The sequence below is a fragment of the Vidua macroura genome, chromosome 21, assembly GCF_024509145.1.
Source record: "Vidua macroura isolate BioBank_ID:100142 chromosome 21, ASM2450914v1, whole genome shotgun sequence".
Taxonomy (NCBI): domain Eukaryota; kingdom Metazoa; phylum Chordata; class Aves; order Passeriformes; family Viduidae; genus Vidua; species Vidua macroura.
Genome location: NC_071591.1, coordinates 9,715,535 through 9,742,223, shown reverse-complemented (window position 1 = coordinate 9,742,223; position 26,689 = coordinate 9,715,535). Strand labels below are relative to the sequence as shown.

At 53.4% G+C, this 26,689-nt stretch overlaps 1 protein-coding gene across 2 annotated transcripts; it reads left to right on the top strand.

The window, feature by feature from the left end:
- The first annotated feature begins 7,917 nt into the window (after positions 1 to 7,917).
- TPRN (taperin) lies at positions 7,918 to 26,426 on the top strand. 2 transcript variants are annotated; one of them, XM_053996242.1, is made up of 4 exons: positions 7,918 to 10,071; positions 23,887 to 24,064; positions 24,287 to 24,411; positions 25,266 to 26,426. In XM_053996242.1, the coding sequence occupies exons 1-4, from the start codon at positions 7,918 to 7,920 to the stop codon at positions 25,326 to 25,328; spliced, it is 2,520 nt and encodes an 839-aa protein (XP_053852217.1). In that variant the 3' UTR covers positions 25,329 to 26,426. The 2 variants fall into 2 exon arrangements, with proteins under 2 accessions (XP_053852217.1, XP_053852215.1); XM_053996240.1 differs by having other exon boundaries at positions 24,284 to 24,411.
- Positions 26,427 to 26,689: the final 263 nt, after the last annotated feature.

Here is a 26,689-nt window from a genome sequence, read left to right as displayed (position 1 = left end):
TGTCCTGTGTGCAGCAGCATCCTTGGAGTTAACCACTGGTGACAGAGGAAAACACTTTTATTCCCCTTTTTCACTGGTGGAGTTTTTCAGGTGGCTGCTGGAAAAGGAAGGGGTTAGCAGAGGCAAATAAAAATTGTAATTATTTAAACTTTAGAGGTAAAAATAGAGCCTGGAACTTCCTCAGTGAGACCAGCCTGTAAAGGATGAGCCCAGTGTGGTCCCAGCCACGACAGCTCCAAGGCCCTGTGCGTTCCTCACCCCCTGTGCTCCTGCAGCATCCCCTGGAGGTTCTGGGACTCCCTCAGTGCCCTGCCCCGGGGCAGCTGTGGCTGCTGGGCACACAGGACAATCTGCCATTCCACTCCTACCTGTTCCTTCAGCTCTCAGCACCCTGCTCTCGGGGTGTGTCTGAAACCGGTTCTCTCCTGTGCCGCCGGCAGTTCCGTGTGCCTGGGCTGGGTGAGGGGTGAGCAAAGAGCAGCTCCATCCTCAGTGCCCTGTCCCAGCAGGGAACTGCTGCTGCTCTCTGCTCTGGAACTGCCTCCAGCAGGGGCAGGAGAGTGGGCACACCTGCTTCACTTGAAGAGAAGCAGATTAAACCCAGATGGCTGAACTGGGTGCCAGCCCTGGCTGTTCACCAGCTGTGGGTGGAGTTTGTGCTGCCCTTGCTGAGGCAGAGTTGGATGTGACCGCCAGCCCGTGCCTGGCTAAATGTGTTATCACACCTGTTAAATGTGATAAATGTGTTATGGCCCAGGCTGGCAGTGTCACCTCCAGGAGAGGAAGGTGGCAGGAAGGGCCTCAGCTGTCCCAGCCCTGCTCCTCAGCCTGGCTCAGTGCTGGGAGTGCCCGAGGATGTTCTCTGGTGCCTGCAGGGAATGTTCGCTCAGCTGGAGAGGCCTGGGGGATCATAGGCTCTGTGGATGTGGCACTTCCAGAGAGGCTTTTCTCTTTTCCTCTTGTTTGGCTGGGAAGGAAAGGGAAGAAGAAAATTCAAGTTACCCATGGGATACAGAAATAGGTAGAAACAGATAAAACTTTTTGCACCTCTGCTCATGCTGCAGCCACCAGCTTTCCTTTGCAGCTGACCTCCAGGCCTGGGGTGGGAAACACGAATTCCCAGATAATCCCTTCCTGTGTTAAAAAAAAACAAAAGCAGAAAAATCCTTGTAGCTCCAGCAAAACATCTGACTGCAAAAGGTACCCAGCCAGCTCATCCTGCCTGTGTGAGGACTCTGCTGTGGGATCCCACCTGCTCCCACCTCTGGAGCCACCAGAGCCAGCGGAGGGGCTCGGCCTCTGTGCAGGAAAGTCCAGGAAGGAATTTATTCTTCATTCCTCAGCCTGGACTTGCTCCCTGGAGCTCAGCACAGGGTTCCTGCTTCCAGTGGTGTGTCCATGTGCTCCCGTGTCCTCACCCCCATGCTCTGTCCCCAGCTCTGGGGGGATGTTCCCTGTGCAGGGAAGTTGAGCTGGGATGTGGTGTCCGGCTGCGTGAGCACCGCTCGGGATCCTGGCACAGACCCACCCCACCAACAGCTCCTGCTGCTCCTGCCTTGCTGACCTGGGCCTGGCAGTTCCTGTTCCCAGGCTCTGCTGGCAGAGCTGCTCGGCACCCTCAGCAGCACAAGTGGGTTGGCTGAAGGAATGGAAAATGCTGGTTATAAACAGCCAGCCTGGTGGATCTGGGAGTGAGACTGTGTCCTTAATCCCGGCCCCATTCTTAACCCCACTGGAGGTGGAATGCCAGGCTCACTCTGCTCTCTTGGTCTACATGTAAACATTCAGCCCCTCACAAGCTGGTTTGAGCCACACTTTGATATAATTCATGTCTTAGTCCAGGATAAGATATGTTACTGTATGAGTGAGAAAATCCTTCCAGGGCCCTTCCAGTTGGCACCTGCTGGCAGAACCCTCCACCAGGGATGTGCTGGGCCGTGCCCTCCTTCCCAGGGAACCAGCCCCCACTGCCAGGTGGGCTCAGGTAAAGCTCAGCTCAAGTCAAGCTGAGTTGCTCTGTGCTCTGGGTTTTGCTGTGCCGGTCCCTGGAGCTAGGGACAGCCCTTCCTGGGGATCCCAGTGTCCTCCCAAGGGCTATTGAGTGGTGATACCATTTTCCACATCATCTGTAAAGACTTTGTGATCCTGTATTTTGTCCCACTGACTACAGCCTATCCCTGGCTTTCTGCATCTTCCATGGAAGTGTTTTTAAATTCTCATTCTGGAAACACAAGCCAAAGTCAACTGGAAACTGTTACTGGCAAGTCAGCCTGTTAATGATCTCCTCTGTGGGAGCTGAGGGAGTAAATGGGTGTTTTAACGGCCATAACCCTGATTGGGATCATTCTTATTCCCAGGTGGTCCTGCTGTGTCATGGGCACAGTTAATGGGGGCAGTGCATGATCCATCAAAGAGCACCAGGAACCAGCAGCAGCTTTGGTTCAGAAGGAACTTCAGCCCAATTTACTGCCAGTCAATGTGAGAAATGTAAAGACTGAAAGGAATAAACATTGTGGACATTAAATGTAAAGAATCCATCTGAAGAGAAACTACATTGCTTTTTTCCATAAATGTTTAGTAAATATTAAAGAACTAATGCAACCTAATAATTTTTTCACGGTATTGTATTGCTTTTAGAGTATCCATAAAAGTGACAGAGGTAAGGACAGATAAGACCCATCACAGGTTGCCGCCCTGTGTACCGAGAATTGGGATAATTACTCAGTTCTTTGGGCATTCCAAGCTTCCTTATCTCAGCATCCCAGTGGCCTGCTGATAATCACAGCAGGAGTGTCCTATAAACCTTTAGCAGGAGGAGCCTCTCCACCTGCACTGATGAGCTGAGAGAGACCCCCAAGCACCCCGTGCAGCCACGTGCTGGTCCTGTGTCCCCAGGTGCTGGTCCCATGTCCTGGGGTGGCCCCTGCTGTGCTTTTTTCCCTCTCTACCCTCGGGTACAGCCCCTGCCCTGCTCCCCACTCTCCTCCCAGGGCTGCAGGGATGTGTTGGGTTGTACCTGGGGAATGTTTCTCACCTGGGTGACTGAGCTGCTGCTGAGGCTGTGGACTGTTCACTGGACCAGGGACTGCTCAGTGCCACCATCCCCTGGTCTCTGGCTCAGGACCAGCTCAGATGCACGTTGGGTGGATTCAAAAAGCTTAAGTGAAAAGTGGGGGGGTTATGAGATAATTGGCTTCTAAATTGTATTTTTAGTGCTAATTCTCCATTGCAGCAATACAGACCCACCTACAAGGTGCTGTAAAGGTGGAGCCGGTGCAGAGCTGGGAATTCAAGGACAGGGATCTTTGCCCTTACCTTTGGAATGCCCTAAAAACCTCAGAGATAAACACAGACAAGTGAGGCCCCTGAGCAGGGATCCTGCTCCCTTACTGTGCCCCTGTGCTTAGACCTGACTTTGCTGGGGGTTCAGGGTGGCTGAAGGAGCCGAGCGGGTTTGGTGTTCCCCATCCCAGGGAACCAGGCTGGAGTCATACCCAAACGTGCTGAATGGGCTGTAGCTTTTTCTGCTGTGTATTTCCTGTTGTTCTTTAATAACACTATTCCTGGAACTGGGGTGACTTCAGTTGTGATACCAAGCAACAACACAACCTTAGCTCTCAAGGGCTGGGAGCCAGCACCCTTTTGGGATCTTTTTCCTCTTGGAGTTCAGGCACCAGTTTTCATTTCCAGCTCCCTTTGCTTCTGCAGAGTGAGGGAACATCAGCAGCTTTTTGAAAAAAAAAACCTCCGTGCCTGAGTAGCAAGGAGGAAAGGAGACAGTGACAATGGGTCTGGTAAATGTGGAGGAGGATAGGTTATGACCAGTAATGCCCCTAAACTCTGAGGTTGAGCAAGTTTCTTTCACCTTTCACAGAAAAAGAAGCAATGTTACCCAAATAATGGGGGGAGCCCCAGACCACTTCAGTGGAACTGATCAGTTGACAAACCTTGTAAAAATAAACCACTGCTGATTCTGCCTCTGCTCTCTGTGGAGTTCAGAGGGAGCTGCTCCTTTCCCAAACCCAGCTTGAGTGCAGGGCAGTGTGGCTGCAGCCATCTGTGCTGGCTCCACACAGACCTGCCCAGCACATCCTTGCTCTCCCATCCCAGCAGGAAGCTGAAGGCACAGCAGGGGCAAAAGGAGCTGCAAATGCTGGGCCCAAGAGAGCCCTGGAGCTGGAGACCCCAACCCAGGACATGCTGGTTTGGGGCCAAAATGGTCTTGAAGCTAATGGAGAGTTTTGAAAACAAAGACTGTGCTCTCCCAGGTCTAGGTGGGCCCTGGAGCAGCAGGCTGGCTCCTTGGAAAAGCGAGAAGGAGGTTACAGTGACCCCAGCACCCTCGCTGTGGTTTCTGGCTGCTGCTGCTGTCCAGGGCTGGGGCCAACCCTGCCTGACTCAGGAGCCCTGTGCCATCTCTGCTGCCTCGGCTTTCTCTGGGGCTCTGCTGCTTTGTGTGGGATAACCAGGCCTCAAGTACACAAATGTTTCTAGGGCTAAAGACATGATTTAATAAAAAGAGACATTTCTGGGAAAGCTGGTTTTTTTCTCGTTTGTTTTTGTTCTTATTGTCATTCTCTGGCTGAGTTTATAAACCCAGGAAATGGCACTTGGCAGATGCTGTGTGAGGGAAATGATGTGTGATGAGGCTGTGCTGCAGGTGAGGGACCTGCACCACAGGACAGGCAATGGGCACCTCTGCATGGCAGCAGCTGAACACACAGGAGCAGAGCTCATGAGCGACAAGAGGCCCAGGTACAGCTAAAAAGGGAGAAAAGCAAAAAAGCAAAAAGCAAAAAATCCTGATAATTTAAACAAGGGACCATCTGAGAGCCACAAATCCGGTCATGGGGATAGGACAGGGATAGCTCCGAGTGATTCAGGTTCCAGCAGCATCTTTGGCTTAGTGAGCATGGGGTGCTAAGGAATTTAGAGCGCATTAGGGATTGTGCCTCTTCCTGGGAGGAAGGCTAATCCCTGAGCACCCTCCCAGACACAGAAACAGAGCCCTGGAGAAATCCAAGGGAGGTTAAAGGCCTGGTAATCCCCCTGGGGAAAACAGAACGGCTCCAAAACAGCACGTCCCCAGGAGGGCAGAAGGCAATGAAATGAATTCTGATAAACCACTTTCTCTCCCACGGGCCTGTTTGAGTGAACTGCCAAAGGGAGCGGCCCTGGCTTGAACTTCCAGCTGCAATTTTCCCCTTATCTCCAATGCTGACAGTCACCTGCATGATCATCTTCTGATAGATGTGGTGGTAACTGCAGCCCCTCAGCACAAAGAGAAACAGGCTGGACAGCTCTGTCATTTGAGCCATTTTTCTTCAGCCCTGGGATCTCAGCCTCCTTTTCTCCATCCTCCCCATTTGGGGATATTCTCCATGTGCCAACACCACAATGAGGTGGGATGTGCCATATTTGCCTCAGCTGTGTGACAGATAACAGAAATCACCTTTAATCCCTCACCACCCATTCATAGCCTTGTGGCAGCACTGGTACCTGGAGGGCTTGGTGCCCAGAAAGATGGTCTTGATTCTTATCCTTTATCCTAGAACCATTCCATGTGTCCTGGAATCAGTTTTAAATCAGCACCATGAGGTACAAAGTCAAATTTGCTGGAGATTCCCAGTTACAAGGGATTACTTTTCCCTGTTGCTTCTTCCCTCTCCCTTGGTGCTCAGTTGCAGGCAGTCGGTGATGGACACAAACTGGAGTGGGAACTGTGTGAGGGCCTGAGCTTAAGGTGCAATCACACAGAGTCGTGCTGGGCCCTGCTCTCTCCCTGTCCCCCCGTGCCCTGGCTGTACTTGGGGCTGTTCCTCAGACCCAGCCCCTGTCGTGCCGTATCTGCTTCCTCCTCTTGCAGCTCCGCAGCCGCGTCAGCCGTGCCCCGGCTCTGTCTGTGCCCCGCGGTGGCACTTTGCCATCACAGCCTCCCGGTGCTGGCCCCTGTCATCATCACACCTGGGTTTTGTAATCGAGCATTCCCTCTTGTGCCAAAATAGGAGCGGGATTCCCGGGAGCCTCTTAGGACCAGCACCGGGCACTCCGCCGGGGTTCCCCGCGGGTGTAAACACGGCGAGCAGGGGATTAGCTGCAGGGCACTGCTTGCCGGCCAAGTCTCGCTGCCCAGCCCTTGACACTGTGTCACTGACTCAGCCGAGCCTTGGAGCAGTTGACAGAAATGATAGAAGGCTCTCAGATCCTGACTGGCAGGGGAGGGGATGAATAATGGTTGGATTTATTGTTTTGTTCTAAAGGCAGGCGGGCACGCAGTGAAACTAGCAGATGTCAGGTTCAATGTCCACAAAGGGAGGCGTTTTCTTTGCGCCAGGTGCAGCAAAACTGTGTGGGATTCATTATTTCAGGATTTACGGGCTTTACACAGGCTCAAAAGCCAACCAGACAAGACTACGAAAGAGAAATCCATTGAGATCTCCGAGCACAAAGGCACATTGTTGGCTCTGGACGTGCCTGAGCCATGAGTCACCAGAGGCGGGGAAATGCCTCTACCCGCTTGCTCCGCTCTTTATCCTCAGCCCCGGGCACCCGCTGTGGCCCGGCGAGGGCTGGAGGCAGATGGTGCGTGATGGACCTGCGCTTGAGGGAGTACGGCAGGTCATGCGTGAGCCTCACATCAGCCCGGAGTTATTTAAGGTGAAAGACACGGAGCTGCCTCCTCCCCAGAGCGCCGCTTTGCAGCAGCGCAGCTCCGCGGGGCACACAGCCCAGCTGGGCACCCGGCACCGGCAGCTTCGGCAATAAAAGCTATTTCTAGTGGTATCATTTCCAGGTCTCGTTTGAAGAGAGTGCAAGTGCTCTGTTGTGGCTCGGAAGTGCAAAGGTAGGAGCCTTATCAGCAGGATACGGAGCTGTTCCCGTAAACACACACCTGTGCTTTGGGCTCCCAGCGCGGGCGCGGCTCGGGGACCTCCCCGAGTCCTGCCCAAAGGCGATTTTTTGTCACGGCCCGCCGCGTCCCCCGAGTCTCCCAGGCGAGGATTTGGGAGGTGTGGGAAGTGCTGCGCTGCCGAGCGATCGTTTCCTGATTGCACACACTTCCCAAAGACACCTGCGGGCGGCTGATAACAGGCGCTGACTGGAAATAACGCCGCGGCGGCACTTTTGTGTCCAACAAGTGGCTGTCAATGAATCACTGAATCACAGAATCACAGAATAGCTGGGGTTGGAAGGGACCTCTGGAGATCGTCCAGTCCAGCCCGCAGCCAAGACAGGGTCACCGGGAGCAGGTGACACGGGAACGCTTCGAGGTGGATTTGGGATGCCTCCACGACCTCCCTGGGCAGCAAAGAAGAGGAAAATGGGGAAAATGTTCTCCCACTCTGCTGCCATGGGCCATGGAAAACTCCACTTGTGTCCATCAGAGCTCTCCCTAAAACACTCCTCTGACGGTCCGGGTACCACAGACACTGCTCCAGAGTCAGGGGCTGGTTCCCTGTTCCGCCTGGGACGGCGGCCGACATCCCAAGGGTGACCCTGAAAGGCGTTTATCGATCCCGTCCTCGGCTGGCACCAGACGGACCAGTCCGGGATGGGGGAATGGGCACATATGGGTGTTTTTGTGTTTTGGGATTCTGTGTCCGTCACCATGGCTCGTTTCGCGGGCCGGGGGTCTCCCCTGTGACAGGAGGGCCCGGCCGGTTCCCAGCCTGTGGATGCGGCACCACCTCAGATCCCATCACCGTGCCCGGGACCGGCCGCTGTCCGGCAGCCCCGGGGCCCTCGCCCCGGGCAGCGGGGGCGGAGCGCCAACCCCGGCCCGGAGCGGGGCGGCCCCGGCGCACCTCCGGCCCCGCCCCGGCCCCGCGGAGGCCGGCCCTGCCCGGCCCGGGGGCGGTGCCGCGGGGCCGCCCCGGTGCGGCGGGGCCCGGCCCGCAGAGCCCCAGCGCCGCCGCCATGAGCAGCGCGGAGCCGCCGCTCGGCGCCGGGCCGCGGGCAGCGCCCGCCTGGCAGCGGGAGATCCTGGAGCGCAAACGGGCCAAGCTGGCCGGGGCGGGCGGCGAGCCCGAGCCCCCGGCCGGGGAGCGGCTGGTGGTGGCGGAGAGCCTGGGCCCGCTCCGCGAGAACCCCTTCATGCGGCTGGAGAGCGAGCGGCGCCGGCTGCGGCAGGGGCGGCCCGGGCCCGGCGGCGCGGCGCGGCCGCTGCAGCAGCTGCTGGAGCTGTACAGCGCCGTGCCCGGCATCCGCACCATCCGCGCCGACAACATCCTCATCATCGAGTCCCGCGCCGACCCCGCCGCCTGCTTCGCCGCGGGGGATGCGCCGCCCGCCCGCCGCCGGGACCCGGCCGGCGCCGACCCGCTGCGGGAGCTGCTGGCCCGGCGCGGCGCCGCGCTCGCCGAGATCCGCGCCGACCAGGTCGTCATCTACGAGACGGCCGAGCCGCCGGAGCCGCCCGAGGCGGCCGAGCCGGGCACCGTCAGCCGTCTCCTGGAGAAGTTCGGGCAGCGGCCGCGGGGCCGCCGTCGCCGCGTTGGGGACGCGCTGCCCGGGACCGGCGGGGCCGCGGCTCCGCCGCAGGTGGGACCGGGCGCTGCCCGGGCCGCTCCGCCCGCGGGGCCCGGCTCTCCCCGCGACCCCGCGCCCCTCCAGAAGGGACCCGGCTTCCCCCGGGCTCCGGCGCCAAAGGCGGGACCGGCATCTCCGCCGGCGGTCCCGGCCACCCCTCCGCCGCTGCCGGCTCCCCCCCGGGCCGCCACCCCCCCAGCGGTGCCGGTGGCCCCCCAACCCACAGTCCTGCAGCCGGCTTCCCCCCGGGCTGTCACCCCTCCGCCCACGGCCCCCCCACGGGTTGTCACTCCCCCGCCCACAGTTTCCCCTCGGGCTGCCACCCCCCAACCCACGGCAGCCCCGCGGGCTGTCACCCCCCAGCCCGCACCACCTCCCCGGGTTGTCACTCCACATCCCGTGTCCCCCCAGCCCGCCCCGGCTCCCCCCCGGGCTTTCACCCCCGAGCCCGCAGCCCCCCAGCCCGCCCCGGCTCCCCCCCGGGCTGCAGCCCCCCAGGCGGTCCCTGCTGCCCCCAAGGCTGTGGCCCCTCAGGCCAACTGCTTTCTTCACAAGATCAGCTCCAACTCCTTCACGGTCACACCCCGGGGGCAGCCCCCCAGCGCCCGCATCCCCGAGCCCGGTGCTGTCCCCGCCGGCCGCCCCGCAACGCCCAAGGGGCCACCAGTGCCATCCGCCAGCCCTTCCCATGCCAGAGCCAACGCCAGGAGGCCAAAGCCGGAGGAGGCTGAAGTGGCCGTGTCGCCCCTGCCCAGTGCCAGTCCGGCCCCCAGTGCCACCGGCGCCACTCGGCCGCTCTCCGCCTCAGCCCCCCGGGCCGGGGGCTCCTTCGAAATCCACCCGGCCCCCAAACCCGACTTGGCGGCCATCCCAGCCCACGACCTGCAGGCACAGGCTCTGGCCAAGCTGCGCCTGAATTCGCGCAATTCCTTCATCTTCGTGCCCCGCCGGGAGGGCAGCCCGGCTCGGCCGCCGGCCCAGATTGCCAGGCCAGGGCCACCGCCACCGCCCTCGGAGGAGAAGGCACCCAAGGAGCCCCCGAGGGCTTCCGCCCCGGAGCAGGAAGAGCCCATCACTTCCCCACCGGCGCCTCTGGATCCGTTGGTACCTGTGACTTACATCGATGACATTGTGGAGCCGGACAGCGGGGCTGGCCCGGCTGCGAGGACGGGGAGCTTGGCGGATCAGCCCGGAGGAGCCGGCCCTGAGCTGGAGATGGAGTTTTCCTCTGTGCCCCTCTACAGACCACACTCTGCCCCCCAGCAGCGGGGAGGCAGCACCTTCACTGTCGTGCCCAAAAGGAAGCCCGCGGCCCCGGGGCTGCAGGCTCTCGCTGATGCCAGCGGAAGGCCGCAGCGGGAGGAAGAGGAGGAGGAGGAGGACAGCAAAGGAAGAGGCAAAGCTGTGGAGAATGCTGATGGGCCTCAAGTGGGGATAGCCCATAAAAAGCGCTACCCCACGGTGAACGAGATTGAAGTGATCGGGGGGTACCTGTCCCTGGAGAGGTCCTGCATGAGCAAGACGGGCTCACGCCGCAAGAAGGTAACCGGGCACCTCTGTGCCCAGCAGCCAGGCTGCAAGTGGCCCGGGGCTGCTTTGGGTTTGGCTGCTCATGAGGCACTGCTGGGAACACGGGCAGTGTGTTTGCCCCTTGTGGGAGCCAGAGGCTGCCCTCAGAGCTGGCTGAAGCAGGGGGTAAAATGGACTCAGAAGTGAAGCCTTGGGGCTGGTGGAGAACAGGAGAGGGAAGGTGGAACTCCACCACACTTAAACGAAGGACATTTCAGAATGGTGAGAAAGGAACCAGAGATTAATATTTCTCATAATATCCAATATTAGGAGAGCTTGCAACTCTGCAAACCCAGTGTCTTGTTTGCTTTTACCATCTGGAACTTTAAAGGGAGCCTGAGGACCAGAGCTGGGAGATGGGACTTGGTGTATTAAACAGAATTTGCCCTCAGGGAGGGGGCACTGGGATCTGTCCCACAAAGCAGCTGAGGGTGGGATATGCCCTGCCACAGCTGCAGGGCCTCTCCCACCCCAGCCCTTCTTGGAGATACGATAATGGAAAGTAAAATATTTCAGGAATTTAGGAAATCAGGGGGAGCTGCGTGGTTGGAGCAGCTGTGGGCTTGCCCTCCTGCTCTGCTCTGCTCGCTGTGTCTGAGGGGTTGGACATGTTGAGCTGCCCGTGGTCCCCCGGGCAGCGTGGTATTGCCATCTTCCCGCATTAGTGATCTATTGATAGAGGCTCAAGAATTAGGTCTCGATTAGGCAGAAAGAGATCAGTAAGAACTTAACTCCCATTGATAGGATTATACCACCTGCTCCTTCTGAATGTGCAGCTACAGCTCTGAAGGTCCAGGAGATGCTGATTGCTCCAAATGCCTTTGGAGTGAGCGAATGCCACATTTTCTCACGCTTGGGGAGTTACATCGATCCTTGTGAGCCCTAAATTGAGAATTAATCTTTGTAGGGCTTGGTGAAACGCATGTGGACGTGATAAGAGGAGTGGTGGCAGATCCCGACTTCTAGGGCTGTGATGTGATGGGTTTTTCCATAGTGGGAATTGTTGGACATTTCCGTTACCCAAATCCAGGTAGATAACTAAGGGACTGAATGTACATGGGTGCCTGAGGCGCTGAGCATTATAATTTGAGGCAATCCTTTGAGCAGGATGCATCTCATTTGAAGGGAGGCAGGGAGTGCTGCCGTCAAATTCCTCCCTAAGCACACGCAGCCTGTGGTAATTTGATGGTGACTAATGCAGGGAGCAGATCTGAAGCACCTTGAGATCCAGAACAAGCAAATGAGCAGAGTATTGATTTTTACTCAGTGCTCCTGAAGCTTTTCCTTGTTTTTCTACAGGGAAATGCTTGGTCAGACTGGAATTGTTCTGCTGCTTAAACACCTGCTGGCTTGCACTCATTGAAGCTGTTTTGGCTCTGTTCAGGTTCAGTTTGGGGTGTTAATTTGATTTACACCAAATCAGGTGTGTGGTATAAATGGTGAAAATATTAATACAGCATGTTACAGTTGTGAGTGCTCTTAAGATGGAGCAGAGGACACAGAGGGAATCTTGTGAGATGATCATATTTGGGTAAGCCCTACTTCTGATGGAGCTGAGGAGCTGATTTTTCTGAGCAGGGGATGCTGTTGGGGCATAAAGAGCAAAGCCTCAAGTAAAACCAGTTAAATGGTGCATAGTGGAAGGTGTCCTTAACAGTACAAAAAGGAGGGAGGGAGATGAGCACAAGTCCAATGCAGTGACTGAATTGTTTTTTGGTTGGTCAAACCCAGAGAAGTCGTGGCATGTCCAGCCTTGGAGCTGTCTGAAACTTGCCAGGGAAAAGCTTTGAGCAACTGGCAGGTCAGTCTTGCTTAGGAGTTCGGGCTAGAGACCTCCAGAGGACCTTTCCCAGCCTAAAATATTGTGTGATAATGGTTAACTACTGTTTTGTGTGTCAGTGGTGGATTTGTGTGGCATTGGGCAGGTCATGGAGCTTCTCTGCCCCTGTTCTTACCGGCTTAAAAGCATTAACTGCTCTGCTGTGCAGCTGAGGTGCCAAATACTGCAAGGTGCACGCACAGGTGTTCCCGAAGAACTGTATGTGGGGTCATCCTCCAGGAGAACTTGTGTAAACATTTGGTTTCTGAGAGGAGAGAGATTAAAAGGCAAAGGAGGAACTGCCTGTTATATTTGCAGAACTCAGGAAGCTGAAACAAATAGGGACCCTATGAAAAATAAGATGGAACTGAAGGAAGGTAGTCAAGATACAAGTTTCTGGGTGAAATGAAATGTGGTATGGGAGAAACACCCATTTTTCTTTCACTTCCTTCCTGCTCAGTCAAGCACAGAGTATGACTTTGTAGCCAGGGTCTAGAAAATGCTGATGGGGACAAATGGAAAGATTTCTGTTTACTCTTGACCTAGAGGATGTTTGTGGCTTTACTCTGGGTAATAAGGCTGAGTGTTGATGCCTGAAAAGGAAGGAGCTTGCATTAAGATGCATTCCTTGGTTTCTTCCCAAGAGATCACTCTGTGTCTCCAAGGCAACCAGCCAAAAACAAGAGTTCTGTTTTGTAGCTGCGTTGGGGTTTTCAGAAACTCGATTTTGGCCTGAATTGGGCAGAAACAGACTGTTCTTGTGAGCAGGGAGCTGCAGTTGTTTGTTAAAACCAGTCCCCTTTCTTTTTTGGGGTGTCAAAACGTGATGCTGGTTTTAGTGAGCAGCTTCTGTGTCTTTTGGGGGAACAAGCCCTGCCTGTGCCAAGCATCTTCCTTTCCAAACCTTGCTTTTAAAAGGTCTTTAATTATGCTCCATACTCAAGGAAGTTGTGCGTAGTGAAACTTCAAGAACTTGGAAAAGTTTAACTGTTTGCTGATGCCCAGCAGGAATCTGGGAGATAAACAGCAGGTCAGCACAGTCTGGAAATGCTGCGGATCAATGGCTGTCTGTGCAGTCAGGGGTAATGATTTATTAGGAAGGAGGGTGTCAACCCTGCCAGTTGGACCCCACTGTTCTCTGAGATGCAAATGGTGTTTTTCTTCAAATGTAGAAATTCAGCCTCCCTTTTCCATCCCCATGTGTGGCCACTGATTGCCTGACTGTGGTAGTGGTGCCAGCAAAGTGGAGCTGATGTGGTCCATGTCCCCTGATCCACATCCTCCGTGGCTTTTTGGGAGGGTGGCTGGGACAGGCTGGTCGTGGGTTCCAGGACTGCTCTGCACAGAGGGACCTCCAGCCCCTGCTCCTGGCTGCTGACAGTGGCTGTGGGACTTGTGACGTTGCTGTGGCCTGGGGGATGCTGCTGCTTCAAGGCCTTTCAGGATAAACAGCTTTATTGCTCCTTCCAGACCTTCAGATAGGTGAAGCAGCTGTTACTTTGGGGGTTGAAGCTGGAGCTTGGTGAGGGAGAGGAAGATGATGTATTGGAAATAAAAAAATCTGTTCCCAGCTCTGTTGTGGAGCTGCTGTGGGGGGACAGGGGCTGTGAAGGTCAGTGTGGGATGGGACACATCAGGGTCTGCAGGTGGAGGGCAGAGCCCCAGCCCTGCTCACCCTGGGGGATGGGTGAGCTGGAGCTCCTGTACTCCTGTAGGGGTTCAGGTGTCCTTCAGGGCTGTTCATCTGCTCCGGGGCTGTTTTGAGAGCTCTCCAGGCAGTACCACCAGCAGTTCAGATAAAGCAGTGTGCGTGGGACTCAGTCAGAGGTGTGTTTGCAGCTCTGAAGGGACGTGCCAGGAGCTGCTGGGCAGCTGCTGGAGGAGCTGGCTGGGCTCTCAGAGAGGACAGGATACATGTGCAAGGATGGAAGGAGACCTACTGACCTTTATTCTAAACTGGGAGTGGGGCAGAGGATGCAGCATACTGTTAGTGGCCTCTGCTCAGGGCTTCTCTTTGTACTCTGTTATTGCAGAGAAGTAAAGGCATGTCAGCAGTGCCAGGAGGAAGGGAAGGCTTTGCTGCAGGATGTGGATCTTTGGGATCTCAGAGGATAAAATCCTGCTCATCTGAGCTGACAAGAGTCAGTGGTGGTTTGGTTACCTGCCAGAATAACGTGCAATAAAGTTGTCGGTGAGATAGAAATCTGGGTTTCTGCAGAACATGTGGTTGGTGTGTGGGGTGAGAGCTAGGGAAGGACAGAGCACTGCAGAGCCAGCTGGGCTCCTCATGAGCAGTCACTGGCTTTGGACTTCAGGCTCTCCTCTGGTTGGAGGCTGGAATCTGCCCTGGCCCTGCTCCTCTGGTGTGTCACTCCTGCAGTGCGTCCCAAGTGTTTTCCTCTCCAGGATCTGGTACCTCCTGGAGATCCTGCAGGGAAGGTGAATGAATTCTGGCCAGGCCAGCCAAAGTCCTGTGAATAACAGGACCTGAGAGCCAACAGACATCAGGTTGTTGATGGATTTAATGTTTTGTGCTTGTCACAGCTGGCAGTTTGCCGTGTGCTGGCAGGCAAGTCGCAGCCCAGTGTGAGCAGGGATTACAGGAACAAGGCTGCTGGGATCCAAACAGTTGCAGTCCAAAGCTAAATTGTCTTCAAAGACGTTCAGCTGAACTTAAAAAGTTCAAGCTTACTGTAGATTCCAGCTTACACTTTAGCATGGTCCATGTCCTAATCTTTTGAGCTGCGTAATGCCTGAATGTGGCTTCCAAATTCCCACTTAAAAGTCTGTTAAAAATTATTTTAAATGCCCCTCAGTTTTGATCATGGACAGCAGCTTTCTTGATCTAACCTGCTGAACTTCTTGCTCTGTAGTTTACCATCTGTTCAGTTCTACTGGAGATGGTCTCCTGTGAGAACCAGGTGTAAGTTTGGGATGTTGGCAGGGATCAACATTTTCAGCTGCTGCCCAGACCTGTTTGGAGCAAGTTTGCACAGTGTGGAGTCTAAATACTGGTGGCTGCCTGAAGTTGTTTTGGTTTTTTTTTTGGGTTTTTTTTTTTTTTTTGCAATGTATAACACACATAAATTAACCATAACACAAGTGAACTAATCTGGTAGTAGAAGAAGAAATTGCTCTGCAAAAATTTATTTGATTATGTGTCTCTGTGTTTTGGAGGGGTCAGGGCAGAGATTTGTGTTGTTTAGCTCTTGGAGAACTGCATGTTCCTGTTCTATTTTCTGTCTCTGGCTGTGCTCTGCTGGGGCAGATTCATCTGCCACCTTTAAGGAGGGGCCATGGCAGTATCTGACATGGATGTATTGCATTTTTAGGAGATGAGGTCAGCAGTGATAAGTCATGCTCAGGAAATAAGTGTCTTGGATGATGAAGTGCGGCCCCTCCCCTGCGGAGATGATCTCCATTAGCTGTCAGATGGCAGCAGGCTCTTTCACCCAGACAGGGCCATTTTCCTGCCCTTTGCTAATTCCACTGATTTTTTTTTTTTTTTTCCTGTGATGTTGATAGCTGAAGCCTGGAAATCAGAATTTGCTGTAGTTACAGCTTTTAAACCACTTCACAAGCTGCCCCCGAGGCTGTCGGTGGGGCAGCGGGTGGATTTTTGTTTCCCCACTACATGCCAGCAACTTGAAGTGCTGAGGCTTTGTTGTATGAAACCCTGGCAGAGTCTGAGTCAGATTTATCTAATCTCTGTAGTGGGAAACTTTCTGTGACTGAGGCTCTGCATGGCCCCACCACTCCCATGCTTCTTCTCATGCTGCAGTGGCAGTCTGAGCTGGTCCCAAATTCCCCTGGTTCTCTTGCCCCTATGTCCTGCCTGCTGCTGGCAGCACTGCAGGGAATGGACAGATGGGCTAAAATAGAAACTCTTGTGCAAATAAGAGCCGAGCCTGGCTTTGAAGGTGGTTAGGACGTGCCCAGGGCTCAGCCTGCCCCAGAGCTCAAGAGGAGATTTGAAGTACTTTGTGCTCTGAACTCTAATCACGAGGATTACATTTAACGTTTTCTTAATCAGATTCCCTAATCTGTGGACCAGATTGGAGATGGTTTATAATTTCCCTCCATCTCAAGGATTCAGTTTGTTTTGGGTTTGGGTTTTCCTTTCCACTCTGGTTTTTGCAGTGGTCATGGAGAAGAGCAGAGGGAGGACACTGGGTGGCTGGGGCAGAAGTCCTGCTGGTCTGTGTTATATCTAGGGAACAGTAGGGAAAATGAAAATATTTAGTTTCTGGGTGCAGTGGCAATAAAGGAAATCTGGGTAAGAGCTGCTGCAGCAGCATCTCCTTCACCTCAGGGGTTGTACTCACCCCCCTCCCAAGTGAAACCTGGATTTAAAACCTATTTATGACCCAGACTCTTCCAGTGACTGCAGCAGTCTGTGGGGCTGGGAGGATATCCCTGTTTGCCAGTTTATGTAGGAAGAGTCACATGAAGTGTCTGTATCACACAGACCCACTTCACAAACATCCTGGGAAAATCTGGGCTGGAGGAACTCGGTGCTGATGTTTTCCGAGAAGTGCCCTTCGGATGATCTTGGGAACTTGGCAGGATGGAGCTGCTGCTTTGTGGGCATTGTAAGAATGTAGGAAATATCTCAGACAAAACACTTGTGTGTGTAGGGAAATTGTGTCACTTGCAGCTGCTGAAAATGCAGCTCTGAGGGCACATCCCTGAGGCTCCTGGTGAACCTGCTGCACTTGCTGCTCATGGAGGAAGTTCCTTTTGCATGTTAAAAGAGAGAGCAAGGGCAAGAGAGACATGAACTCTGTTGTGCAGGTGATACTCTTCCCATCATGGGAGCTTTTTGGTCCTGAATGAGCTCCTTGACAGGGTGGGAAATAATTCTGCTCCCAGCCTCTCTCTATTTCCCATGGAGTGATGCTCCATGTGTCCCATTCCAGCACCAAACCCAGGTATTTTTGTGAGCTGCTCTGGGCAGTCTGGGTTGCGCAGAAATGTTTATGGGTGGCACCTCACAGCACTGCACCTCGTTGTAGCTACAAATGGGCTGCTCAGGGCTGCCTGTACTCAGAGCTCCTGTGCTGTTGGGGAGCTCTGTGTGGCTTTCATAAGGACACCAAGTCTTGACACTAATTGTACCTTGCTTATCCTGCTCCCTTTGTGCATTCAGATGAGATTTGTTTCGTACAAGTAGGGAGATTTGTCCAGTTCTTAGGGGCCAAGTAAGTAATTTTTGAATTGCTTGTTAAGCTGTGGAAGCCTCTGACTCCTTTGCCTGCAGATGTGAGGAGCACTAAAGGGCTCCCAGGGTGAATGGCTTCTCTGTGCCCTGGCACACTGGGGCTCCAGCTGTGCTTGTGTGGGCACTGGAATCTCCCCTGTCCTGCACAGTGAAGGGAAGAGTTAACCAAGCCACCTGCCCCACATGCTCTTGGGGCTGTCCCTACCCTGTCACCTCTCATCAGGAATTTGAAACTTGCCCGTGTCTTGCACGAGGAGTTTAATATTTCGAATCTCCATGCATTGCTCCTATCTGCCATGTGCTTCAGCATATTGATTACACAGAGCTGGCTTTGTGGGCTGCCTTGTAAATGGAGACTTTCTTGTTTTGCCTTGTGGCTTGGGAGCTGGGCTGTGATCCTGAAGGAAATGTCTCCTTTGCCAGCCACACAGGGCTTCCCTGACATGCTCCCGTTGTAAATCTTTAGTGCTCTTAGCTCTACTGAGTAACTCACCGAGGTGCAGTTAATGGCTGAGCAAAAGTCAGTGTTACTCTCAGGAAATACTTCTTGGAAAAGCATGATCAAGTGATTCTGTGGTGTCATAGTTCCAGTTCCCCAAAACTCTTTGTTCAGAATGACAGAAAAGTACATTTCTAAACTGCCATCTGGGCATACTTAGAATGCTTCAGCCATAGCAGTACAGGGTTAATCTGATTTAGGAACCAAGCCTCAAGTCCCCTCTGTTCCTAGGGATACTTGTCGGGGGAAAAACCCTTTCTTTCTGTGTCAAGGAAGGGCTTTAGAGGCACAAAAGCTCCTTATCTTCTGAATGATAGCAAATGCCTTGGTGATGTGCTGGTGATTCTGCAGTCCCCAGGGCACTATTTCAGACTGCCCACATAGTCTGTGCCTGGAGTTATTCAACAATTTGGGCTGACACATGACTGTTTTCAGGACAAGCACAGAGACAAGCTCATTGCTAACTCCAAAAAAAATGGCTCATTTTCCCAAAAATCCTTTATCTAAAAGTTTCTTTTCATGGGAGCTGTCTAGATCATTGACTGCAGGCTGCTGTGAAAAAACTGAAGGTCTCTGCAGAGGTTTGGAGTTTATGAACTGCTTTTCTGTCTCCTTTTACTAAATCTGCTGCTCTGTGGGACTGGTCAGATGGAAAGAGCAGGGTAAATCCTTTGGGGATCTTTGTCCACTATAAAATCTCTGCTTCTACCCTGTTTCCAGTCTCACAAGCAGTTATTTGTCTGTGCAGAGACCTTCCCTCTCACTCTGTGGCAGCTGGGAGGTTGTTCTGTGTTAGAACCTCCTCTTTGTACAGGTCCTGAGCCTCCACCCACCAATCCCATGGGTTTGGAGCTCGAGCAGCTTCCCTGCCCTGCTCCGGGGCTCTCTGCAGCCCTCCCTGGGATGCTCTGTGTGCACAGGCTTGCTGACACTCCCAGCTGGCTGCAGCTTCAGGTATCAGGTGATGTCTTGTGCCTCCTTGACCCAATCTTTAGACAACCACTGCAGCAGCAAATGTCCCCCGATGTGAGGTGGCACAGGAGCACAAGATTCTTTGGAACACTCATTTTGTCTGTGCTTGATCTCTCAGAGATGTCGACCCCTGCTTTGTGTTCATGCTGGATTGTCCACCTTTCCTGCAGGTACCAGCCAAACCCTCCTGTGCTGCTGAGAGGAGGCAACTTCCTTGTGGGGGGGGGGAAAGGAGGGGCAGACACTGATCTCTTGTCTGTGGTGACCAGGGACAGGACCCAGGGAAGGGCTGGAGCTGGGCCAGGGCAGCTCAGGCTGGAGATCAGGAAAGGTTCTTCCCCCCAGAGGGTGCTGGCACTGCCCAGGCTCCCCAGGGAATGGGCACGGCCCCGAGGCTGCCAGAGCTCCAGGAGCGTTTGGCCAGCGCTGCCAGGGATGCCCAGGGTGGGGTTGTTGGGGGGTCTGGGCAGGGACAGGGTGGGATTTATGATCCTGGTGAGTCCCTTCCAGCTCAGGAGATTCTGTGATCCTGTAATAGAGCAGGTGTGAAAAGCTGCTTTAAATCACACCCAGCAGCACCTGGCAGCCCCTGCGTGTCCTGGAGACTCAGTGCAGTCCCTGGATTTGTCACTTGGGAATTGCTGAGGACAGAGGACGAAGAGAGGAAAATCAGTACGTGAAGAGAGTAGGTCTTGATCCCTGGTGCTGCTCAGCTGTTTGGATCTGGTGAGGCATTTGTTGGGTTGGGACGTGCTGGAGGTGTGGTGGGATGGCAGAGGGGCAGGGATGGAGCCCAGCTTGTGCTTCACCACTTGCCATCCCATCCTGCTCCTCAAGGACAGAGTAGGGATGGCAACTCCAGCAGGAACCCCGGGTTTAGGAGATGGGAACAACTCGCAGGGAGGGGAGAGGGGCTCAGTCCTTCTCAGCCCCCCTGTTCTGGGCACCTGTGATGGGGATCAAATGCTGACTCAGACTCTCGCTGCTGGAATATAATTATAGGATGATTTTATTAGTTTAATGCCTAGATCAGTTACTTTTTTCTGGCTGTTACAAGGTGAGGATTTGGATTGTCAAAGAGGTTTCAGTTTAAAAGGTGTAAACACCCTAGTTATCACTTTGGCTTTGGCTCATCAGCCAAGCAGCAAATGTAATAATGGGTGGAGAAGAGAAAAGCCGCAGTAAGGAGATTTCTTCTGGAGCTGAGGATGCAGATTAACCCCTGGAGACTTCCAGAGAGGTCCCTGGTGTGTGAGAAGCCATCAGATCTTTGCTCTGTCATTAATACTGCCTTGCAGACTTTCTTATCTCCCTTTTGGAGGTGAGGTGGCTGCTGACTGTCACTGCTTATGTTGTAGGTTGGGTTCAATAAATCAGTTATTTTTGTTTTTAATAAATCTCTGTGTATGGGGGCTCTTTGGTGGCTGGTCTGGGTACAGCCTGAGTTCTGACAGCCTGACACAAGGTTGACTTCCCTTTTCTAAGTGAGATCTGCATGACTACTCAGATTTACGCTTTGTTGGGCAATGTTTGCCCTGGCTTCTCTTTCCTGGATATTCTATTACTCATTACTGTTCAAATCCTAGCAAATAAATAAATTATTTTTGCTATGGCAACAAGAACCTATCGGTTGAACAGCACAATATTCCCTGAAAGGCCTGATTTACTCTTTCCAGTGTGTCTGATTGTTGGGCAGAGTATTTATATATACATTTTTATATATACATGTATATATGGGTTTGGGTTGGACCCTGGCTTTGTGACACAGCTGTGGGTGAAGCCTCCAGCTGAGCAAAGAGTGACAAATCCCCGCAAACATCCACAGCTGAAGGGTGCAAAATTCTTCCTTGCCACAACTGGCAGCTGCTGCTGGGGCAGAAACAGGGGAAGCAGTGCTGAGACTGGCTGGGCAGAGGCCTCTGGCTGGGCTCCAGTGAGCTTGGCTCTGCCGGGACACGCTTTTCTTCTAAAGAAACGTCCCCTGTTGCTTTTTGTGTTCCCATAAAAGTCCCTGTGGTCTGGCAAGGCGCTGCTGGCTGTGCAAACCTGTTGTCTGTGCCATGACTGGGCTCTTGGTTTTCCTTTTTGGCTGGTTCCTGGGACTGAAGCTGCCTGTGTTCTTTGCACACAGCACTCAGCTGTGCTCTGTAGCCACTCAGAGCATTTCTCTGCCCCGTGTGTCTCCTGGTTTTGCCTGAATGCTTCGCCCTCCATGTTCTGCTGGGTCAAGCAGAGCTGCTTTGTGCTTCCCTGAAAGCCTTTTGTGCTTAGAGAGGGGAGCTCAGGTGCTGCCACAGCAGGTTTTGGGGTTTGGGCTCTCCCCCCATGGGCAGGGCTGACTGAGTGCCCCAGGGTCCATCCTGTGCCAGTGCCTGGTTGTGCCTCGTGTTTGCTCTGCCTGGGTGTGCCCAGGGCTTTATTGCAGCAGCCGTGGGGCTCTGCCTGATGCAGGCTCTGGGAGCAGGGGCTGGGATCTGCCATAGGGCAGGGCAGTGTGGTTTGGGGGAACTCGTGCCACGGTGCCCCCGTGCCACACACAACTGCCTGTGTGAGCCTTGCAGGAGATCTTGGCCCCAGCTGTGCCCTGGGTGCCAGGGGCTGGCTGCTTGCTCTTGTTGTGTCAAGGGCTCAAGGATTGCCTCTTGCTTGAATTGGCTGTGGAGAGTGGGAGCTGTTGAGTTTGGGGCTGTTGGTGTTGTCTCTGGGCTCTGTGTGGGATGTGGGTGTCTCCAGGCCGTTTCTGCTCCGTTCTGCTCTTTGGTTTTGCTCCCTGCTGAGGCTCTTTTCTCCTCCAGCACTACATGCACCTTTGGTCCAAACTGGATACAAAGTCATTTTTCTTAGAGATTTCCTCCAGATAGCAGAAAACCAGGAACATTTAGTTCCATCTCCCAAGCTTAAATTCTAAACCCCAAGGCATATCTCTCCTGTCTGCTTTGTTCTCCATGTTTAGCCATTTAGAAAGATGAGATATTTACCTCATCTTTCTCTTACTTCTTGCCCTTCAGTGCCATTGGCAGAACTGGTAAGTGGCCTCTGTGCAGTTTCTGGTTCTGGGATAGCTCCTGGGCTTCCAGGAGTCCTGGCACCTCCACCCTGGTGGCCTTTGTGCCTGGCAGCGTGGCTCATCCCCACAGGACAGACACCACATTGTGAGCAGTGACAGCCCGGCCCGGATCAGGGAGCATCTAGGTCAGCAGCAGGGATGGGAAATTCAGGGAGCAGCAACTGGGATGCTCTCAGCTTCAGGACCATTTCATTCCAGTCCCTTTTCTCTGAAATAGAATCACTCTTCTCCTCTGTGTCATTTGGGGAGACTCAGAGGACTGGGGCTGGGGCAGGGAATGGGGAAAGGCAGCTGGTTCCCTCCATGCAGTTTCCATCCTGCCTTCTCCTGGGAGCAGGGGAAGGGAGCCAGCCTGTGTCCAAGGTCCATCCTGCCCTGGGGCAGAGTAGCTCCAGCTCCAGCTGTGGTTTGCAGTGTGGAGGAGCTGCAGCTGCTCCCTCTGGTGCCCAGATTCAAACTAAGCTCCCCTCGCTGCATTGCTGAAAAGCAGCAGTGAAGTGTTCCCTGTCCTGCTCTGGTCCCTCCAGAGCTCCAGGGCTCCTGTGCATGGGCAGCACTGTGACATGCTGGCAGCTCTGGCCCTTGGGGACATCCAGGTGTGACTTTGGCAACCCCTAATAATGTCACTCCAGTGCTCCGACTGCTGCTGTGACAGGGAATGAGTGCACCTGGGCACTATTGGTGCTTGAGGGCTGCTTGGGGCCAGGTCCCACGTCCCAGCCTCTGGGGATTTTCTGTATGACAGAACCCTGGGATAAATGTGCTGCACTTGCCCCTGGCCTGTCATTACACAGCATCTGGAGAGATGAGAGCCACTGGGCTCCTGCCACCTGTCACAAGTTGCCACGTCCTTTCCATTCTGTTCATAACCCTATTAGCTGAATTTTAATTGTATTTAGAAGTAAAGGGATCACAACACCCTTTCAGACAGCTGCTCCTGAACCTTGATCTGTGTTGGCTAAATACTTCCCTACTTTTGGCATGAACTTATTCCTGGCAAGCTTATCCTTCTTATTTGTCTGATGTGTGCTGGCATCAGCAATTCTCTGCTCCTTGGTGGTTATTTTCTGGAGTACTTACAAAGAGCTGTTATGCTTTTTCTCCACCCTCACTTTTGCTGGTGTGAAGTTTTTGCCAGTGACTCTCCTGTGCACCTGTTGAGGTGACCTGTAACCAGATCCCTGGAGCACAGCGGTAGGTAATGATTAGGACAGGCAGGGAACAAACCCTGCCCTCAGCTTTTCTTTTCAGCTTGGACGAGCACATCTGGAGTTTCTTCCACCGCCTGCTGGGTGTTACAGGGAGGAGAGAGCCAGGCAGTTCCTATTTCCAGCAGAAATGCCTTGCTTCATTCCTGGTTTATTTAAGAAGCATCCTAATGATGATTACAATCCTGTAGCCAATCCTACATTTTCTTCCTCAGTTATTCACAGGTGATGAACTTCTTAGTGCAAGGGCTGCTCTTAAACTCAATTCCATTTTTAGTGTTTTTGCTTTCCAATTTTCTTTATTACTATAAAATTTTGGTTAGCCCTTGATGATCTCTTGTGTTTGAGTCACTTTCATTTCTCAGTCTCCCAGTTACGGTGGAAAGGTCATTAGTGACAATACTAGATAAAACTGGTTTCAAACAAGAACCTTTAAGGCCTCCCCCTTGTCCAGTGTTTTCCCTGTCTGCTGCCAGCTGTTACCATCTCTCCTTTAGCTGCTTCCCTCTTCTCACGTCTGGTTTTAAGCCCTGTTTAATGTAGCTTAAATAGCTCTTTGCCAGAATGTCCTCCTAAGACTGGAGTCCTGATCAAGGATGTTTCTCTTTTCTGGAGCTTGGATACACAAAGGAGTTGCCAAGAATTAGCAATGTCACCTTTCCAACATGTGGGTGCTTTCCTGCTTGTCTCTCCCATGAGAGACCTGGTGGCAGCTCCTGCTGGGTGCTGGGTGTCAGTGTGAGGTGCTGGCAGAGGGCACAGAGGTGCTCCAGACCCCTGGGCCTCCTGCCTCCATCCCGTCCATTTGGCTCTGCCTTTGGGGTTTCCCTCAGCGTGGCAAGAGATCCACCAAGGCACCTGGGGAGGGACTGGGGGATCTGCAGTGGCTGCTTTAAACCAGGGGGCAGCCCTGGCATGTGCAGTGGCCCGTGCCAAGAGTCAGCGTGGGGATCAGTGGGTTCTTGTGCTTCTGCCTGATAATTCTCCTTTGCTGTTGCCCAGATGAAGATCTCTTTCAACGAGACAAGTTTGCAGACGATGTTTGAGTACCCCTCAGAGAGCTCCCTGGCAGAAGAGGATGAGGAAGAGGAAGGACACGCTTCGGAAACAGAGGAAAAATCTCGTACCTTTTATATTCCACGCCCAAACAGCACTTTGCATCCCAGTACACCTAACTCAGGTGAGTGAGGCACTGTGTTGGCACCGTGGGTTTCTAGTGGTGTCTGACACTGCCCATGTTTCCCACAGGCTCATAAGGGGCTCCACGTGGGTGGAAATGCTAGTGGAGATGAACAGGGAGCTGCAGATGGGCAGCTTCCAGGCTGTCCCTGCCGGGGGATCCTGGTCCCACTTTTTTTGGGGGTGGTGAGGAATATTTACCTCATCTTTCTCCTTCCAGCAGATTTATCCAGCTACACCCCAAAGCACTCCGTGAAGTTCAGCGAGTGGCAGGAGCAGAAGTATGAGGGTCCTGCTGCAGAGGGATCCCTCCCAAAGGAAGCTGATTCCCATGGGAACCAAGTCATGGTGAGGCTATAAATAACCAACTCTTGTGCTCCCTTGTGGGGTGGAGGTTGTTCCAGGTGGTGGATGGGACAGGATGTGCCTTCCCCTGCACACCTGTGTTTGTGTTGCTGCCCAGGGAGCTGTGTCACTGCTCCCAGAGGGACCAACACACTGTCCCACTGCCACTACCACGCCTGCCCCTCCCCGGCTGCGTGAAGGAGACTCAAGGCAGCTGGCACACTCTGTGCTCAGCACAGGAAAGGCATGCATGTTTTGGAACAAGTCCAGAGGAGGCCAGGGAGATGCTCCATGGGCTGGAGCCCCCCTGCTCTAGAGCCAGGCTGGGAGAGCTGGGGGTGCTCACCTGGAGAAGAGAAGGTTCCAGGGAGAGCTCAGAGCCCCTGCCAGTGCCTGAAGAGGGCTTATAAAAATAGGGAGATTAGAGGGTTTTTTTTCTTTTTTTTTTCACATGGGCAGGAAATAGGACAAGGGGCAATGGTTTTAAAATAAAAAAGAAGAGATTTAGATTAGATATTGGGAAGAAATAGTTCCCTTTGATGGTGGTGAAGCCTTGGCGCAGGGTGGCTGCCCCTGGATCCCTGGAAGTGTCCAAGGCCAGGTTGGATGGGGCTTGGAGTGACCTGGGATAGTGGAAGGTGTCCCTGCCCCTGGCAGGAGTTTGGAACAAGGTGGGTTTTAAGATCCATTCGAACCCAAAGCATTGCAGGACGTTCTGATACTCCAGGGCACGTTCGGAGGGGGACACTAACAAAACACACCCAGTTAGCCCGGGCAGGGTGCCAAGGCACCATCCAAGGGTGAGGGGACTCCCTTGGCCCGGCTCTGACCGCGGTGTCCCTGTGCTCTGCCCGCAGCTCACCCCGGCGGAGAAGGGCGGTCTCTCGGATTTCAGCAGCGAGCCCGCGCTCTATTTCTGAGGCTGCTCCGCGGCGCTGCAGCAGCGGCTGCTGGGCAGGATGGGGCAGTGCAGCCGCCGCGTCCGCACGGGAACCGCCACCCAAACCGCCCCCGGCCGCGGCTTTCCCGGATCCTGCTGCCAAGGGCGGACCAGATGCTCTCGGGCATCTCCGGAGAATATTTGCACTGGATTTTGGGACCGAATTACTGCTTTCAAGGCGTATGATTTATTCTGCCTGTGGCCTTGCATATTCCTTGTTCAAGATCAGCTGCCGGTTAAGCAAGTGTGGCAAGGACATCTGTAATCCCCGGATGGATGTTGATTTTTCTCAGTGCTTGTCTGAGTCCTGGCACTGTGCAGGGTGTGGACAGCTTTTGCAACCCTTCTCCCCAGTGGAGGATGTCTCTGGAGTGGAGCACTGGGCAGTTAGGTGGGTTCACAGCGTGGCTGTGATTTGACACATTTGATGTCAGTTTGGAAAACCATTGAAGGTTCATGGTTTGTCCTTGGCATGTTTCTAGCTCTGGTTTCACTGAAACATCATGGAATTCATGTGCCAGTTACATGTTTGTGGAGTTCACTGAACACCCTAGGGAGGGATGGGAAGAGCAACTAATGCCTTTAGCTTTAGATGTTATTTTTGCACCAATCAGTAGAGAAGTGTCCAGACTGTCTCAAGCCTCTTGAAGATTCCCAAACATTGGCCATAGCTTTGGTCTGTTCTTCCCAACTCTGGCATCCAGTCTCTGGGAGTTGCTGGTTGTGCTCCAGTTTGCCAGCTCCTCTTGTTGCTTTGTTCCAAATCTGATTATCTCTCTTGGTTGCTTCCTTCAAGCCACACTTGCTCTGCTCCTCTAGTCAAAGCACAGGAGGGAAGTTTTACTCCTTTCTTCTGCAGAACTTGAACAAGGAATGTCGGTTATTTTTGTTTTTTCTAGGATTTTTATAGTTCTATTGTAATTGTTTAATGCAGCCAATATGCAAAGGAATCTGCTAGAATCTTCCATTCAAGTTTTCTACTACTGTAAACTCAGGGTCAAAATTGCACTCTGGAACAGATGGAGCAGTGCTGCTAATGTGATTTGTACTTTGGGATTAAAAGAGATGTGAGAACAGATCCGGCCTCTTTGGGCTTTATGGGATGAGTGGGGCGTCATCCAAAGGAACAGGCTGGTATCTTTGATTAAATTTGATGGTTACTGGTTTGTCTATTATAGATGATAAATGTCTGCTCAAGTGAACACAATGTCTGCTCAAGACACAGCTCTGTGAACTGAAAATGCTCTGCATACCTTGCACTTGGTTTGGTGTCTGTTGTAGCAGCAGTGGAAGGTTGTTCTTCTAAAAAACACAGGATTAAATGTTAGGACATACCTACTT